The sequence below is a fragment of the Corella eumyota genome, chromosome 2 (genome assembly GCF_963082875.1).
Source record: "Corella eumyota chromosome 2, kaCorEumy4.1, whole genome shotgun sequence".
Classification (NCBI taxonomy): domain Eukaryota; kingdom Metazoa; phylum Chordata; class Ascidiacea; order Phlebobranchia; family Corellidae; genus Corella; species Corella eumyota.
The window spans coordinates 590,090-606,552 of NC_137491.1; the positions used below are offsets into that span (position 1 = coordinate 590,090).

The window sequence follows — 16,463 nt, forward strand, 5'->3', positions numbered from 1 at the left end:
GTCAAATTTTCAGTGGAATTTTTCTAAACTTTAAATCAAATAAAATTATCAAAAAACAAATAACTTTTGAAACACTTAATTTGTAGATCATGTCATTAAATAAAGAAGTAATTGATTTAATAACCTATTAAACCATATTACTAATCATGATAACTTTATATTATTTAACAATAATTCCAATCTTGAAAACAAGTTGAAAATTTTAATTATAAATTTGAAAACTTTCTTCACCATGAAACAAAAGTTTCAATTTCAAAAATTAACAATTAAACGAACCCTCCCTCTTAGTAAACAATTAAGTTTGTGATGTCAACAAAGGGGTTTTGAAGCAATCAAACATTCATTAATTACCGAGAAATTAATTAAAATTTTGTTGACTTTCTGTCAAGGTATTCGATTAAATATTTGTTTAACGATAGTTACTCATTTTCGTAAAACTTAAAATCAAATAAAAATCTGGAATCATTAACTTTTTAATATTCAGAAAGTTTATACGACTAAACGAATAAAAATTAAATTTTCTAAATTTTTAAAAGGTTTAATTCATATTTTTAAATATTGGAATCAATAATATTATATTTCACTAAAAAAAATTTTTTTCAAAAATTACAAAAAAAAAAAATTTTACAAAAAATAAAAATTATGAAGCTCTATTAGCGTCGTCCGCCAAGTTTATAAAATGCGGAATTTTTTAACCTTACCCTCTACATTCCGCCTTTTCTGCATTCATTTTAGTACTACTTGTTTAAACTGGCAGACGACGCTAATATAGATTCAAAATTACCTTGGTTTAATAACACTCACCAAAAAAAATTAACAAATTATAATTAACTTTAAGACACCCAACGTTGCAACTTTAAAGTTTCAACATTTACACGTATTCGTAAACCTTTCATGATTTTGCAAACTTTAACAAGAAATATATTAAGCAATTTAAGCTCATTTTTCGTGTAGTTAGCGTATTCTAGGTTCCACAATAAATGTAATACATCTTCACAGTTACTTCAGCGTTTTTTCATCATCAACTAATTGCGAAAGCTTGCCAACTCAATAATTCTCAACGAATTAAAAACTGTTTAATTTATAGAAACAGCTTTCTAATTTTGCACTACGTTACAGACTCTCTACCCCCCACTGCCGATCAAATTATTTTACCTTAGTTTGCAACCTTACAATTTTTAATAAATATATTCTTGTTGTTATTTTAAAACATATTTGTATATAAATAAAACAAATTAATTAAAATGTATTATATTCATATTAAAAACAATATTGTTATTAGATTTTTATTTATATTGAAGATAAAATAAAACAGCTTGTTGATTTCTATGTGCGCTGAAGCAAATCAGAAATATGTTTATCCTCACGTGTTCATATTTAATTCGTAAAAATTTTACTCAAAAATAGAGAAAAAAAATATTTTAATAATACAAACATTTGTTTATGATCCTTATTAATTTAATGACAGTAAATATTAGATTTTTAAACATTTATTTTCTAAGTTTTCGGATGCTCTTAAATTAACTCAAGTAACGCCCAAAAAAGTTTTTTCTTATGATTTTTATTAATACTATGATGCTGCATATACATATAATAAAATAAGCCAAAAAACATAAAATATTGAACTAGTTTAAAACTGCACTGAACCTTCTGGTAAACTAGAATTACAAAGTCGAAAATATCTCAAATCGTTTACAAATCTGATTAAGTTGGCACCAAAAGATGGTAAATCCTGTGAGACAAAAACAAATATTTGATATTGAGTTAATTTAAATTTGTTGTATGAAGGGGCTGACACAGTGATAAAGTGGTTTGAATACTTGGCTTTGTTAAATAAGCGTTAAGTAGAGGTCAGAACATTTGGGTTTATTACATGAGGTCCTGGGTTCGATCCCTACTGCTCTTATGCTGTAGCATCCTTTAGTTAGGTGCTATAAACAGTATAAACTTCTGCTAAACAAGCACTTAATCAGCAGCATAATTATTGAGCAATTATAATCTTTAATAACCGGCAGCCTGGTGTAGTGGTAAGAACACTTGCTACACCACACATGAGGTCCTGGGTTTAATCCCCACTGACCTCATGCCGTAGCGCTCTTGAGTAGGGCGCTATAAACGGTAAGAACTCTTGCTGAGCCAGCACTTAATCAGCAGCTTAATTACCGGGCAATTATAATCTATAATATCCCAAACTGCCACAGGCAACTCGAGACTGGGTCGAAGTAACTGATGTTACTCTATGTTTAGGTCGCTCAATCGACCTTCCCACATCGAGGATAAAGATATATACAAAAAAAAATATCCCAAACTGCCAACAGCAACTCAAGACTGGGTCAGAGTAACGACTGTTACTCTATGTTGGGGATAAAATAACACGAACCTTTTCTGGTTTAAAACGTTGATAAAGTGAATTCTTTTGATCTGGGGTGATTTGCTCGGTGTGTTGTAGAAACTGAGAGAGAAAAGTTTGGTGAAAATATTCCATGGAAACACTGCTCATGTTAAACACCGTCGAACAAATCTCATCCTGAAATGACGAAACTGGCATTATAAAAGTTTTTTAACACAAAAAACCTAAAATTAAGAACCAATATAAAGCAAACTGCAAAATTTAAAGTTCACATATTTATATTTAATAAAGCTTGGAGGACAATATATATCCAATTTAGAGGCTTTTAAAATAAAACTGCTGTTTATGATACATAATTAAATTAATGTTGAATGATATTTTTTTTGTATATATCTTTATCCTTGATGTGGAAACGTCGAATGCGCGACTTAAACATAGAGTAACATTTTTAACCCTGACCCAGTCTTGAGTTGCCTGTGCCAGTTTGGGATATTATTGATTATAATTGCCCTGTAAATAAACTGCTACTTAAGTGTTAGCTCAGCGGGAGTTAATGCAGTTTATAGCACCTTACTCATTAGCACTATAGAATGAGACCAATGGGGATTGAACCCACGACCTCATGTGTAGTGTAGCAAGTGTTCTTCATGTGTGGTGTAGCAAGTGTTACCACTACACCACGCTGCCGGTCTTAGTTAAGAGTTGTGACCATATTATGACAATTAGAATGCTGACAGGGCAGGCCATCGTTTACTTAAGAAACAAAATCAACTTTTTCTGAACATTCTTTCAACAAATTAGCCTAATATTTTACCTGTAATAAATCATGTGATTTGTTGATTAAAGCTTGGATTAAAACGTTCACAAACTGAAACAAAACTCCATCCTCTGATAAAATTATGTGAAGCTAGAAACAAAATTTAAGATAATTTAAAAAACCATTAAAATAAATGCCATACTAGATAATTGTAAGTAAATCTAAATATTTATTTTTGTATATATCTTCATCCTCGATGTGGGAAAGACGAATGCGCGACCAAAACATAGAGTAACATCAGTTTCCCCGATCCAGTCTCGAGTTGCCTGTGGTAGTTTGGGATGTTTATAGAGCCCTACTCAAGGGCGCTACAGCATGAGATCAGTAAGAATTGAACCAATGACCTCATGTGTGGTGTAGCAAGTGTTCTTACCATTACACCACGCTGCCGGTAAATAATAAAGCCAGATGGATAATATATATAAGTATACAAGTATGTTAAATTTATAAGCTTTTGAACTTGTTATTTGTAGTGTGCAGTTAAATAACTACAGACAAATATTAGATAAGAGTTGTGACCATACAATGACAATAAAAATTTAGTCTTAAGAGTAACTAGTTAGAATAATTTTCAAATGAAATCGAAATGCTATTTTACCTTTTCATACAACTTCTGCCGGGCATTAAGATCTTCAAGAGCTTCAAGATTTTGCTTAAAAATTGTGATATCGGGTTGTAAGAAGGACTGTCCATACGCCTGAACAAAAAAAAGGGTTTTAAAATTGCTTTAAACTGGCAATAGCCAAAATAAACAAAACCCTGAGTTTATTACACTCAGCAGAGTAATTATTGGACAATTATAATTAATAATATCCCATACTGGCAAAGTCAACTCAAGACTGGGTTGAGGTAACAAACATCAATCTATATTAAATATAAAACAACAGAAATTGAAGAGAAAAAACAACCATTACGGCAAAAGACGGGCAAACTTTACTGGGTTAAGAATATAACAAACTGTCAAAGATAACTCGGGTCCAATTTGGGATAATAATGGTGGCCTAACGATTGTATTGCCAGCTGTAGTGTCAACTGATAGAAAGGAACAAAAGTTTGATTAGGTTTAAAATTGAATTTACAAAAGAATGAAATTACTTACTGTCATAATAGCGAGAAATTGAGGTTTATGGGCAACACTTCCTTGTTGTTTGTCTGCTAACATTGAGGTTAATACGGGGCTGGGGAAAAAGTAACGGTGTCGTCGTGACAACAGGGTGTACAGGAGCTCGAAAAGAACCCCTTTCACTTCGGGTGAGGGGCGCTAAAAATTTAAATGTTTAAAGTTCTATAATTTTTTTATATTTATTTAAATTTAATACAAAAAGGTCGATTTCACTAAACATAAAGTAACATCAGTTACTCTGACCCAGTCTCAAGTTTGTGTTTGGGATATTATATTGATTAAAATTGCCCGATAATTGTGCTGTTAATTATTTTTGCTTAACTGGAGTTACAGCATGAAAGCAATCAAGATTGAACCAAAGACCTCATGTAGTGAAGCCAAGTGTTCTAAGCACTACATCACTTTAAAATTTATCGAAGACTCATGTTTAATAACCCAGTCCAGTGCCTCTACAGACTATTTTTTTCATCAAACATGGACTATTTTAAATGTTATTTGATATAAATATCCTACCTGGCTGACGATTGGATATATCTGCCCCACAGCTAATACTATAATACTGGGTGTAAACATCTTGCAAGAGGGGCCAGGTTCATCTATCACTAGTTGCAATAATTTAATAAATCTAAAAATAAAGTGAATTTAATAGAGATTTTATCTTCACTAAATATACATAATTAAGCATAGTGGATTATATGTATGTTCAATTTATAGGCCAACATAATAAAAATAAACTGCCATTTGTGGTGCACAGATAACTTAACGCATGCATATATTAGTTGAGTGTTGCAACCATATTATGGCAATTAAGATGTCAACGATAAAGCAGTCTATGGGGTACTATTTATAAAGGAATGTTTTTATAAAAACAGTTTATTCAACATTTAAATCTCAGAATAAATAAGTTTAAAATAACTTTAAATAAAGGCATACAATTTCACTTTTTTAAATTTATCAAAACCCTTAAATTTAAACAAAATAAGATTTAAAAAAAATTTGACAAACTTTTCCACAACTCTAACTCCGGCCTGGTTCTCGTGCAAAATGGTGGCTTCTAATTGGTCGGTTGTAAACATGGAGAGGAATGATTGGATGGTTCTTGCAGTTAGCTCCGCCCCCATTTGCCGCTTCAAAGCTTTGAAGATTGTGTGGATGAACGACATTAACCTCTCTGTGGTGTCTGTGATGTCATAAAGAGGTTTGTTAAAATAAGTTAAATATGAATTGGGTGTTTTCATCTTTTTTTGTATATCTCTTTATCCTCGATGTGGGAAAGTCGAATGCACGACTTAAACATAGAGTAACAACAGTTACTCCAACCCAGTCTCGAGTTGCCTTTGACAGTTTGGGATATTATAGATTATAATTGCCCAGTAATTATGCTGCTGATTAAGTGCTGGGCGCTACAGCATAAGAGCAGTGGGGATTGAACCCGGGACCTTATGTAGTGTAGCAAGTGTTCTTACTACTACACCACTTATTATTTGTGGGAACCCTTGTAGTTCACAAACAAGAATAACAACTATTATGCTACAACATATAAATACAACAAGTACCAGGCTGTTGTATGTAAACAGGAAACAATTGGAGTGAAAGTTGAACAGTGTTTTGGATGGAGTTGTAGCAGATCTGCCTTGAATCCCCGTTCTCATTCGAGATAGCTTCAACAATTTCATTCAACAACATCACTGATCTTTCAATCATAGGTTTTGCTGTAAAGGAATATTGTAAGGTAGGAAGGTCAAATGTGGGAACACATTTCTTATAAAAAATTAAATTTTAAGTTTGATCAAAAAAAACAATTTTTTATGACATCACATAGATATGACATCACTTAAATATGACATCCAATCTTTCAATGACATTATTAAATATGACATCACAAACTTTCAATGATATCATTAAATATGACAATAGTTTTTCTATGACATCACACAAATATGACATCACAATCTTTTAATGACATCATGCTTTTTCTATAACACTACAGTTCTTCTATGACATCACAAAAATATGATATCACAATTGTTTTATGACATCACACTTTTCCTATGACAACATGAAACAAGAACAATGCATTACTATGACATCACAATACCTTGATTCATCCGGTTTGAATCTTGCTGCAGCAAGGTCACATCAAGGTTGAGAAAATCCCCGAACACCGATTGGACGAAATGTTGGTGGCTTTGTTGTCGCTCCTCCCACCTTTGCTCCAACTTCGGAGTATTTGGCCACGCGAGGAGCAAGAGATTCGACAACGCTCGAAAGATCAAACATTGGCTCTAATTTTGAGGATAAAGTTAAAATAAAAAAATGTAAAATTAAAAAAAAATTTATATTTATTTTATTTATTTTTTATTAACAAATTTATCTTTGATGTGGGAAGGTCAAATGCACGACCTTAACATAGAGTAACATCAGTTACCCCGACCCAGTCTCGAGTTGCCTGTGGCAGTTTGGGATATTATAGATTATAATTGCCCAGTATTTATGTTGCTGATTAAGTGTTGGCTCAGCAGGAGTTTGTAATGTTTATAGCACCTTACTCAAAGGCGCTACAGCATGAGAGCAGTGGGAAACGAACCCCGGACCTCATATATTATAAGTCGAAAACAAAATTAAGAATCTAAAAACTACCTCAAGTTGTAGTTTGTTGCAGGATCCATTTGCAACATCTTTAAACAACTTCTGTAAGCCAGGGGATTGGGCGAGGAAGGTTGGACGAACTGTTGTGATTACTGAGAGTAAAGTATGAGCTGCTGATAGAACTATGCTGTCAGGTACCTGGGCAAAAAAGTGTTTTAAGATAAGATTACAATTGTTGGATTAGGTATTAGTTTATAATGCTTATCTTGGATTCTTTGCACTTCAAAGTAATTGTCGATATTGTAAAAGGATTTCGATGTGAGAATTATAACAGTAACCAGAACAATATATATTAATTATCTAGATTTTATGATATTACATATTATTATATATATATTCAATATAGAAATTTATATATGTAAGAGAAAAGTAAATAAATATCTATTACTTAGAGTGAGGCGAAGAGTGTGTTAAATTAAAGACCGTAAACTACACATAAACCTGACCCAGTCACAAGATGCTTTGAATTGCCCAATAGTTTGTAGTTTGTAAAATGAAATAATGGTTACACTTTACTTAAGAATACCACAATATGAGTCCTGGAACCTTGCGACTTATTTAAGGATACAACAATATGGAATCAGTGGGAATCAAACCCAAGAACACATGTGAAACAGTTCACCACAATACTTATATCACTTAAACAACAGCAAACCTGTTTAGTGAACACTGGGGTCACCACTTGGATATATTGGTCGAGTATTTGGGACAACTTTGATTGAGATTGACCACTCTGCTGAGCCTCGCTGTAAAGTTGACTCAACCAGTGAGTGTAAGGCTGGAGTGAGGCGAGTGACTCAACGTGACTTCAAAATAAAGGTTGTAACTTTTTAATTTTGTTTGAAAATTGTGAAAATGCATGGCTGTAGTGGGTTTTAAACTCAGGATCTTATTTAATGCTCAGTGGATGGCTTTTCTAACCAAAGTTTTAAACTTTCAAGAAATTTAAAAAGTCTTTAGCCCACCATTCTCATCACAGCATTAATAATAACATTCAAGGTAAAAGGGGCTTATTTGAAAAAAATCATCAAGTTTGTGGTGACTAATTTTTTTAACAAATTTTAAATTATTCTTACATTTCAATAATGTCAGTAATGATTTGAGAAGGCAGGGTTGCCGTTAATTCCTGTGTTTGTAACTTGCTTGCGAAGTCTGCTATCTTTAACAATCTGGGATAAAATTTTTGGCAACATTGATTTACAAATTTATGATTTTTTTTAATTATTTAATTAAACATTTAAAACAACTAACTTGTTGATTAAGGATTGAGTTGAATCAAATCTTTTGTGAAAATTTTCAGTTATAAAAAGCTCAGAAAATCTCCCAAAAGCCTAAAAACAAAATTTAATGTTTTTAAAATTTGATTTAGCTTGCATTGTAAATTTATAAAAAGACTTATTTAAAAAAATGTTAATATGAACACTAGAAGCAACACTTGGTGTAGTGGTTTGAAAATTAAGCCTTGCTACATAAGGTCCTAAGTTTAATCCCCAGTGCTCTCATGTTGTAACACCCTTAAGTAAGGCGCTATAAACGGTATAAACTCCTGCTAAGCCAGCACTTAATCAGCAGCTTAATTATCGAACAATTGCAATCTATTATATTGCAAACTGGCAAAGTCAACTTAAGACTGGGTCAGGGTAACTGATGTTACTCTATGTTTAAGTTGTGAGGATAAATAAATATTAAAAATAGCATATAAAAGTTCAACCAACTTACCTGTATTGAAGTAATAAGATCTTTAAACGAACAGTGAGTTTGTAAAACTAGCTGCTGATTGGTTCCTGAATTTATTGTCCTCCAATCAGGATTAAGATAAATTGAGGCAGTTTCTTCCAATATTGGATACTGGTAAAACAGTAAAATATTTTAACTAATTGTTGCACAAACTAACATGCAGTCATATAGTATAAAATTAGCCCCTTTTCTATTTACATTGTAAACTTATTAAACAAATACTCATTTTTGTGTATGTATAATAAAATGTAGTAATCTATATATAATAGAGCTAAGAAGATGATATTTATATATATTACTAAACATATTATTATGTCCAACTTAGAGGCCTTTAAAATAGGAAAAAAAATGTTTTAGTGCCAAGGTAAATAACCATGGACAAACATTAGTTGCAACCACAATTTGACAATTCAGTATAAACTCCTGCTGAGCCAGCACTTAATCAGCAGCATAATTATTGGGCAATTATAATCTATAATATCCAAAACTGCCACAGGCAACTCGAGACTGGGTCGGAGTAACTGATGTGACTCTATGTTTAAGTCGCGCTTTCGACATCGAGGATAAAGATTTATACAAAAAAAAATAGACTAGGAGTACTAAAAAAAACTTAGTCTTTTATAAAATTTTTTATAAAATAAAAGTCTTATCTACTAACCACAACGACCATAACTTCGTCAGGAAAAAGTTTTGAAATTTTTGCGATTAATTCAAGATTATCGATTAAATAAGATTTCCATTCGGTGTGGCCCTGTAATTAATTAAGTTAATTAACAATTTAATTAATTTTTATGACACAGTTTAATAATTAGACTTCTAAAAAAATTTATAAAAAAGTGTTTCTTTAATAATAAATACAGTGTTTCCAAATAATTTAAATTTACTTTGTCATTAAGTTGAGTGCAGTCTAGCTCCCCCAAGTGTTGGTGGTTGAATCGAAACTGAATTTGTTGCAAAATAGCTGTCGCAAACATCACAATCCCCTCTTTGTACCTACAACAATGCCCCATTATTAGAACTTGTTTAACAAAAAAATAAATATTTATAAAAAACCAAAACTTTAAAAAACTTCCGCTGCTGAGACTCGAACCCTAGACCCCACCTGGTCAACATAATCTCCCTTTCTTCTTTACCTTTCTCCAACTTGTTGGTGACATAATCCATAAATATTTCCCATATATCGAGACAGTTTAAATATTGTTCATGGGAGGCCTGGAACAAGATTTTTATTGTTAAAAAAAAAATTTTTAAAATTGACAGTGTGGTGTAGTGGTTAGAACAATTGTCTTTCCTACATGAGGTCCCTGGTTCGTTTCATACTGCTCTCATGCTGTAGTGCCCTCGAATAAGGCGCTATAAATAGTATGATCTCCTGCTGAGCCAACACTTATTCAGCAGAATAATTATTGGGCAATTATAATCTATAATATCCCAAACTGTTAAAAGGCAACTCGAGACTGGGTCAGGGTAACTGATGTTACTTTATATTTAGGTCGTGAAGTTGACCTTTCCACATCGAGGATAAGTGAATGCAAAACCAAAAAGTGTTAAATGATAAATTGAGGATAACCTGATTAAAAGTGAATTTAAATAAAAGAGTGAGGAAAGGAAGTAAAGGGAAACTCTGATTTGAATCAATTCTACTAAAATGCTGACTCATAAATAATCTCAAAAACTCAATGAATTTTTCCAAGTAGCTAAAAAATAAAATTTTCAATTTTAAAAATATTTATCCTTAATGTAATAAGACATACATTAATATAGAATTAAGTTAACGTATAATGTAAAGTCATTAGTTTTTAAATTGACTCATTTTTTTTTAATTCTGATAAATTTATATTTATAGCTCTAGAATTAACTTTGATAACTTCAACTTAATTTCAAAAACAAATTTTGTCAAATTATATATAATAGTAAGTGTTGAGCCTTACTCAAGGACACTCAGCAAGAAAACTATAAGAATCAAACTTAGAATCTTAGGTGCTACAATTTTTTAGCTGTTTATCTACATTAACGTGGTAACTTAATATTTAGTGTGATCACTTCTTAATATTTTATGTCAGGAAATATAAAAAATTTTCAATACATAAAGGAGTGTAAATAATTTTAAATTTCTTTTTAAGTTCACTAAAATAATTTTACAAACTTCTCATCATATTTTTCAAGTTGATGTTTAGAGTTTTCTTCTTTTGTTAATTCCTGAAGCAGATGAAATGTTTGCCGAAACACTCTGCAAAAATTTTAGCTTAATTTAGGCATAAATATATTTACAATGCCTTAACTATGCTCTACTACAAGAGGTTCTGAGTTTAATCCCCCCTGCTATCATGCTGTAGCTTCCTTGATTAAGGTGCTGTGAACAGTATGAACTCCTGCTGAGCCAACACTTAATCAGCAGCTTAATTATCAGGCAAATATAATCTATAATATCCCAAACTGCAAAAGACAACTCGAAACTGGGGGGAGTAACTGATGTTGCTCTATGTTTAGGCCCCCTTTCCATATCCAGGATAAAAATATAAACAATCTTACTTTAACAAATAATCTTCAAAATGTTGGGGAACACAATTCTTAGACAGCAGCTCGTTGATGCACGTCATCGCTAGTGACCCGAGGTCGTTCAACTTGATCAAACTACGATATTATAAACAATAAATTAGAAAATAAAAACCTTAAAAACAAAACCTTAAATTTTATTTTAAAACAGTGTTTCCGTTAACAAACCTGTCAGCGTTGCCAGATGAGACACAACAGCCTAACCTTGAATATTTGAAGACAATATTTAAAAGCTCAGGTGAAATGTGGTGGGCTGAAAGTGGAATCCAACTAAACAAAGTAAAAAGTTTAAAAATTTGATAAACTAAAAAAAGTTATTAAAAATAATTAAAAATTAAAAATAATGTTTCTTTATGTATTTTTATCCTCAATGTGAGAAAGTCGAATGCGCAACTTAAGCATAGAGTAACATCGGTTACCCCGACCCAGTTTCGAGTTGCCTATGACAGTTTTGGATATTATTGATTATAATTGCCCGATAATTATACTGTTGATTAAGTGTTGGCTCAGCAGGAGTTTATACTGTTTATAGCACCTTTTTCAATTGCGCTACAGCATGAAATCAGTGGGGATTAAACCCAGGACCTCATGGTGGTGTAGCAAGTGTTTTTACCACCACACCACGCTGCCGGTGAAATTAAAACTTAAAAATAAAATATTCATTAAGGGCACATTCTAGTAGAACCAAAATTACTATTAACCTTTAAGGGACAAAATATTAAAACCTAAAAATAATTTATTTAGAGACGGGGACCAGAAGCTTCGGCCACAAGGTTTGGCCTGCCAAAAACGCGAAAAAGTTGGTGAAGAAATTGCTGTGTAAAATGTCAGCTCGAGACCATATTTTACCGATATTCAAAATAAAATTTGACAAAAAGTACAGTATATATGAAAGCTTCTCACGGCCGAAGCTTCTGGCAACCTCTAGAGACATTTTAATCATTCAAAAATCATCACCAAAAACATCAAAGTTTTAACAACCAAGATATAGCATAGCCTTTACTTAAATTGCTCCACAAAATATCTTTTAAAAAGGTTAAAAATAAATTTAAAAACCTGAAGATGTGAGACAAACATTCCAGCGCCAAACTCATCACAGTCACAGAATCCCCGTCAAATCTAAACCCCGGGTGAATTGTGGGGACAATATTTAACCCAGGGGTGAAAAGGTCAAATAGATTAGTCTCCCCTGACCCTGGGGAGGGAGGGGGGGTTGACATTAAAAGCTCGTTTTGTTGCCCAAAATATTTGTCCCATTCGTGCAGAAGAGAATCTAGAAAATAATTTAAGAAAAAATCAAACAAAAAAAAGCTAAATCTATTATTAAAACTAGTCAAAAGCCAGCCCTACTGTCGGCTCTTTAATTGTTGTAATATGTAATATTTGCAAGTGATATCTTACCTTCGCACCACAAACAGCAATGTTATTTATTAAGCCTACAAATTGGACAGATATTTAAATATAGTCTACAGAGTTTTATTATACAAAAACTAGTTAATAGTCCACCCCATAATCGGCGTTTAAATTGTTGTAATATGGTTGCAATTATCATCTTATATTTGCCTGTGACAATTTACCCAGGCGCCACAAACAGTAGTTTTATTTAACATACATAGACATATACCATCCATTAAGATTTATTATATATATATTATATTTAAACTTGCAATAGATCCTAATTAAAAATTAGGTAAATATATAACCGAACCGACAGCTTGGTGTAGTGGTAAGAACACTTGCTACACCACACATGAGGTCGTGGGTTCAATCCCCACTGCTCTCATGCTGTTGCGCCCTTTAGTAATGTGTTATAAACGGTACAAACTCTTGCTGAGTCAGCACTTAATCAGCAGTATAATTATCGGGCAATTATAATCTATAATATCCCAAACTGCCACAGGCAACTCGAGACTGGGTCGGAGTAACTGATGTTACTTTATGTTTAAGTTGCGCACATCGAGGATAAAGATACATACAAAAAAAAACCTGATGTTAAATACCTAATTTTTTTAATTAATTAATTAAATTCTCACCGGCGATAACTTTAAACATTTGAGGGATTTGCTGCATCAATAATTTCTTTAATTCTTCCTTTCTTTCCATCGAGACATCCTCTCTCGGAGAGACTAGCTCCTCCGATGCGATCCTCATTGCCGTAAGTCCCACTGTCCTTGTTTCACCACTAGAGGCAAGCTGGAGCAGAAATGAGAAGAAGTCGGGATAAAACATCGGCCAATCAACACGTCCGATATCAACGATCACTTTTAGAAGTTTGCTCACAATAAAACTCGGCATCGCCTGAAAATTAAAAGTTTTTTAGTTTTTATTTTTTAAATTTATTTATCCTCAATATGGGAAAGTCAACTTCACGAACTAAACATAGAGTAGCATTTTTTACCCCATCCCAGTCTCGAGTTGCCTGTGGCAGTTTGAGATATTACAAATTATAATTGCCTGATAAATAAGCTTCTGATTGAGTGTTAGCTTAGCAGGAGTTTATACCGTTTATAGCGCCTTACTAAAGGCCACTACAGTATGAGATTTGTAAGAATTAAACACAGGACATCATGTCGCAAAGTCAAGTGTTCTGACAACTACACCATGCTGCCAGTTACTTATATCTGCCTAAAGAAAAGGAGCAAAAAAAACTCAAATGCATTATAACAATTAAGCGAATTCTGAATTTTAAGTGTATTATAAATTGGGTTAGAGTTTAATCTATAAAATTCATTCATTTTAATCGATTCCTGCGATTCCTTTGACCCAGTATATTTCATAGTTGCTTTTATTTAATAAAAACTTACAAAACCTTCGTTTATTTCAACCTACCTTATAATGTAGAATTAAAATTCGATTCAAGTTTGTTCTAATCTCAGATTTTGTGTTTGAATCACATCCCACCCATCTCTTGTTCACTAGGTTCTAATAAAAGAAAAGTAATTAAACAATTTTGCTTACTTAACAATTTTGCTAACTTAACATCTTAGGTTAGATTTTTAGCATTTGATTCTTGTGAGCTAAGAGATAAGTTTATTTAAATAGGCAAAATTTAAATGAGATATTAACATTAAATAATTAAAAAATTAAGTAAAAAATTATATAAATTTTAAAAGTTTTATTGCCCCTAACTATCAAAAATTATTTTATTTGTGTATGTATCATAATCTTTTATGTGAAAGGACGACTTCACAACCTAAACATCGAGTAACATCAGTTACCCCGACCCAGTCTCGAGTTGCCTGTGACAGTTTGAAATATTATAGATTATAATTACTCAATAATTTAGCTGTTGATTAAGTATTGACTCAGTGGGAGTTCATACCGTTTATAGCGCCTTACTTAAGAGAAATACAGAATGAGAGCAGTGGGGATAGAACACAGGACCTCATGTTGTGAATCCGGGTATTTTAAGCACTGCACCATTTAAAGAATAAAGTTAAACAAAAACAAACCTCCAGCACAGACAAGCAATACATCATCACATATTCATTCTGGGTTTTAGTGAAAATATTTAAACAATGTTTCCACGATCCACTCTGATTTCCAAACTGGTTCAATTGCTCTTCTACGATTAGAATTAAGATAAATAAATTTAACAAATACATAACAATTTTCTAAAGTTAGGCCCAAGATCCTAGATTTGATCCCCACTGCTTGCATGTTGTAGAGTTTATTACCCACTCTGAAAAGTAGGGCAGTGTGCACAAGATTTTTTTTGTTTGAAAAAATGTCTGACTGAAATTAGCGTTTTTTTTTTGTATATATCTTTATCCTTGATGTTGGAAAGTCGAAGGTGCGACTTATACATAGAGTAACATCAGTTACTCCGACCAAGACTTGAGTTGCCTGTGGCAGTTTGGGATATTATAGAGACTATAATTGCTCGGTATTTATGCTGCTAATTAAGTGCTGGCTCGGCACGAGTTTATATTGTTTATAACGCCCTTCTCAAGAGCGCTACAGCATGAGATCAGTGGGGATTGAACCCACGACCTCATGTGTAGTGTAGCAAGTGTTCTTACCACTTCACCACGCTGCCGGTAAACTTACATTATTTGATCCTAGCTAACTTATAAGATTTATCAAAAATATTGAAACACTAATATTTGAAACTGACCAATTTCGCGCTTTCTCTGATTGGTTGTTTGATGGTAGAAAAACTCAGTCATGCATCGTTCTAGACCAATCAGCATCTCTTGCTCTGTCATCTTAGAAAATATTAATAAACAAAAATCAGTTTTTGTATTAAAAACAACAACGATAAATTTAAGAATAAAATATATCTTACATACAATACACAATTTTTTTAGATAAAAAAGTTATTAGTTTATTTATTTCATGAACAGTTTAACTTTGAAAAGGTAATTAACTATTAGAAATTACGCAGTGAAAAATAGAAGTAAAACGACTAAAAAACTAGTTTTAATAAATTTAATGCGTTTTCAGTTTATATAAGTATTAGTTTAATAAATTAATAACTTACCTTGAAATTTAATTAAAATGGAGGTGATTTTTTGGCCTATGTAAAAGGCGGAGTGCTTGTGCGGAGGGTATTTGGCCTAAGAAAGGCGGAATGCTTGTACGGAACGCGGAGTGTTTTGGCCTAAAAAAAGCGGAGTGCTTGTGCGGAGTGTTTTTCATCTAAAAAAGAGCGGAGTGCTTGTGCGGAGGGTATTTGGCCTAAGAAAGGCGGAATGCTTGTACGGAACGCGGAGTGTTTTGGCCTAAAAAAAGCGGAGTGCTTGTGCGGAGGGTATTTGGCCTAAGAAAGGCGGAGTGCTTGTGCGGAGTGTTTTTGGCCTAAGAAAGGCGGAGTGCTTGTGCGGAGTGTTTTTGGCCTAAAAAAGCGGAGTGCTTATGCAGAGTGTTTTTGTCTTAAGACAAAGGCGGAGTGCTTATGCAGAGTGCGGAATGTTTTAGGGCTAAAAAAAACGGAGTGCTTTTGCGGAATGTTTTAGGGCTAGAAAAACCGGAGTGCCTTTGCGGAGTGTTTTTGGCCTAAAAAAGGCGGAGTGCTTGTGCGGAATGTTTTCGGCAAAAAAAAGGCGGAGTGCTTGTGCGGAGTGTTTTAATTTATTTATTATTTTTTTTTTAATATTTTATTGACGTCATCTATGGTGACGCCGTTAGAATGTTACGTTAGGACATCAATAGCATAGGTGGATATACAACCATCGGTGGTACATGCGTAGAAAACTATACGCAGCAGATACTGATATGTGATAATAATT

The 16,463-nt window shown here is 32.7% G+C and overlaps 1 protein-coding gene across 1 annotated transcript; it reads right to left on the minus strand.

The window, feature by feature from the left end:
- Positions 1-1,357: 1,357 nt before the first annotated feature.
- On the minus strand, positions 1,358-15,791 carry LOC145741438 (exportin-6-like). The gene is made up of 27 exons (XM_082559028.1): positions 15,716-15,791; positions 15,350-15,440; positions 14,685-14,797; positions 14,062-14,154; positions 13,266-13,530; positions 12,289-12,505; positions 11,401-11,502; positions 11,209-11,310; positions 10,823-10,906; positions 10,247-10,373; positions 9,779-9,888; positions 9,561-9,669; positions 9,335-9,427; positions 8,659-8,787; positions 8,191-8,270; positions 8,016-8,108; positions 7,595-7,745; positions 6,931-7,077; positions 6,389-6,575; positions 5,847-6,002; positions 5,296-5,470; positions 4,804-4,915; positions 4,267-4,428; positions 3,766-3,864; positions 3,165-3,257; positions 2,381-2,527; positions 1,358-1,732 (listed from the first exon to the last, which is right to left on the minus strand). Exons 2-27 carry the CDS (start codon positions 15,438-15,440, stop codon positions 1,631-1,633), a joined length of 3,339 nt encoding a protein of 1,112 aa, XP_082415154.1. The 5' UTR covers positions 15,716-15,791; the 3' UTR covers positions 1,358-1,630.
- Positions 15,792-16,463: the final 672 nt, after the last annotated feature.

Bases quoted from the DNA above. Each gene is read 5' to 3' on its own strand.
- LOC145741438 (XM_082559028.1), bottom strand. From the start codon at position 15,440: ATGACAGAGCAAGAGATGCTGATTGGTCTAGAACGATGCATGACTGAG. The intron at 8,271-8,658 runs GTAAGTTGGTTG...TTTTGTTTTTAG, and splicing joins ATCTTATTACTTCAATACAG to GCTTTTGGGAGATTTTCTGA. The intron at 4,429-4,803 runs GTAGGATATTTA...TTAAATTTTTAG, and splicing joins TATATCCAATCGTCAGCCAG to CGCCCCTCACCCGAAGTGAA.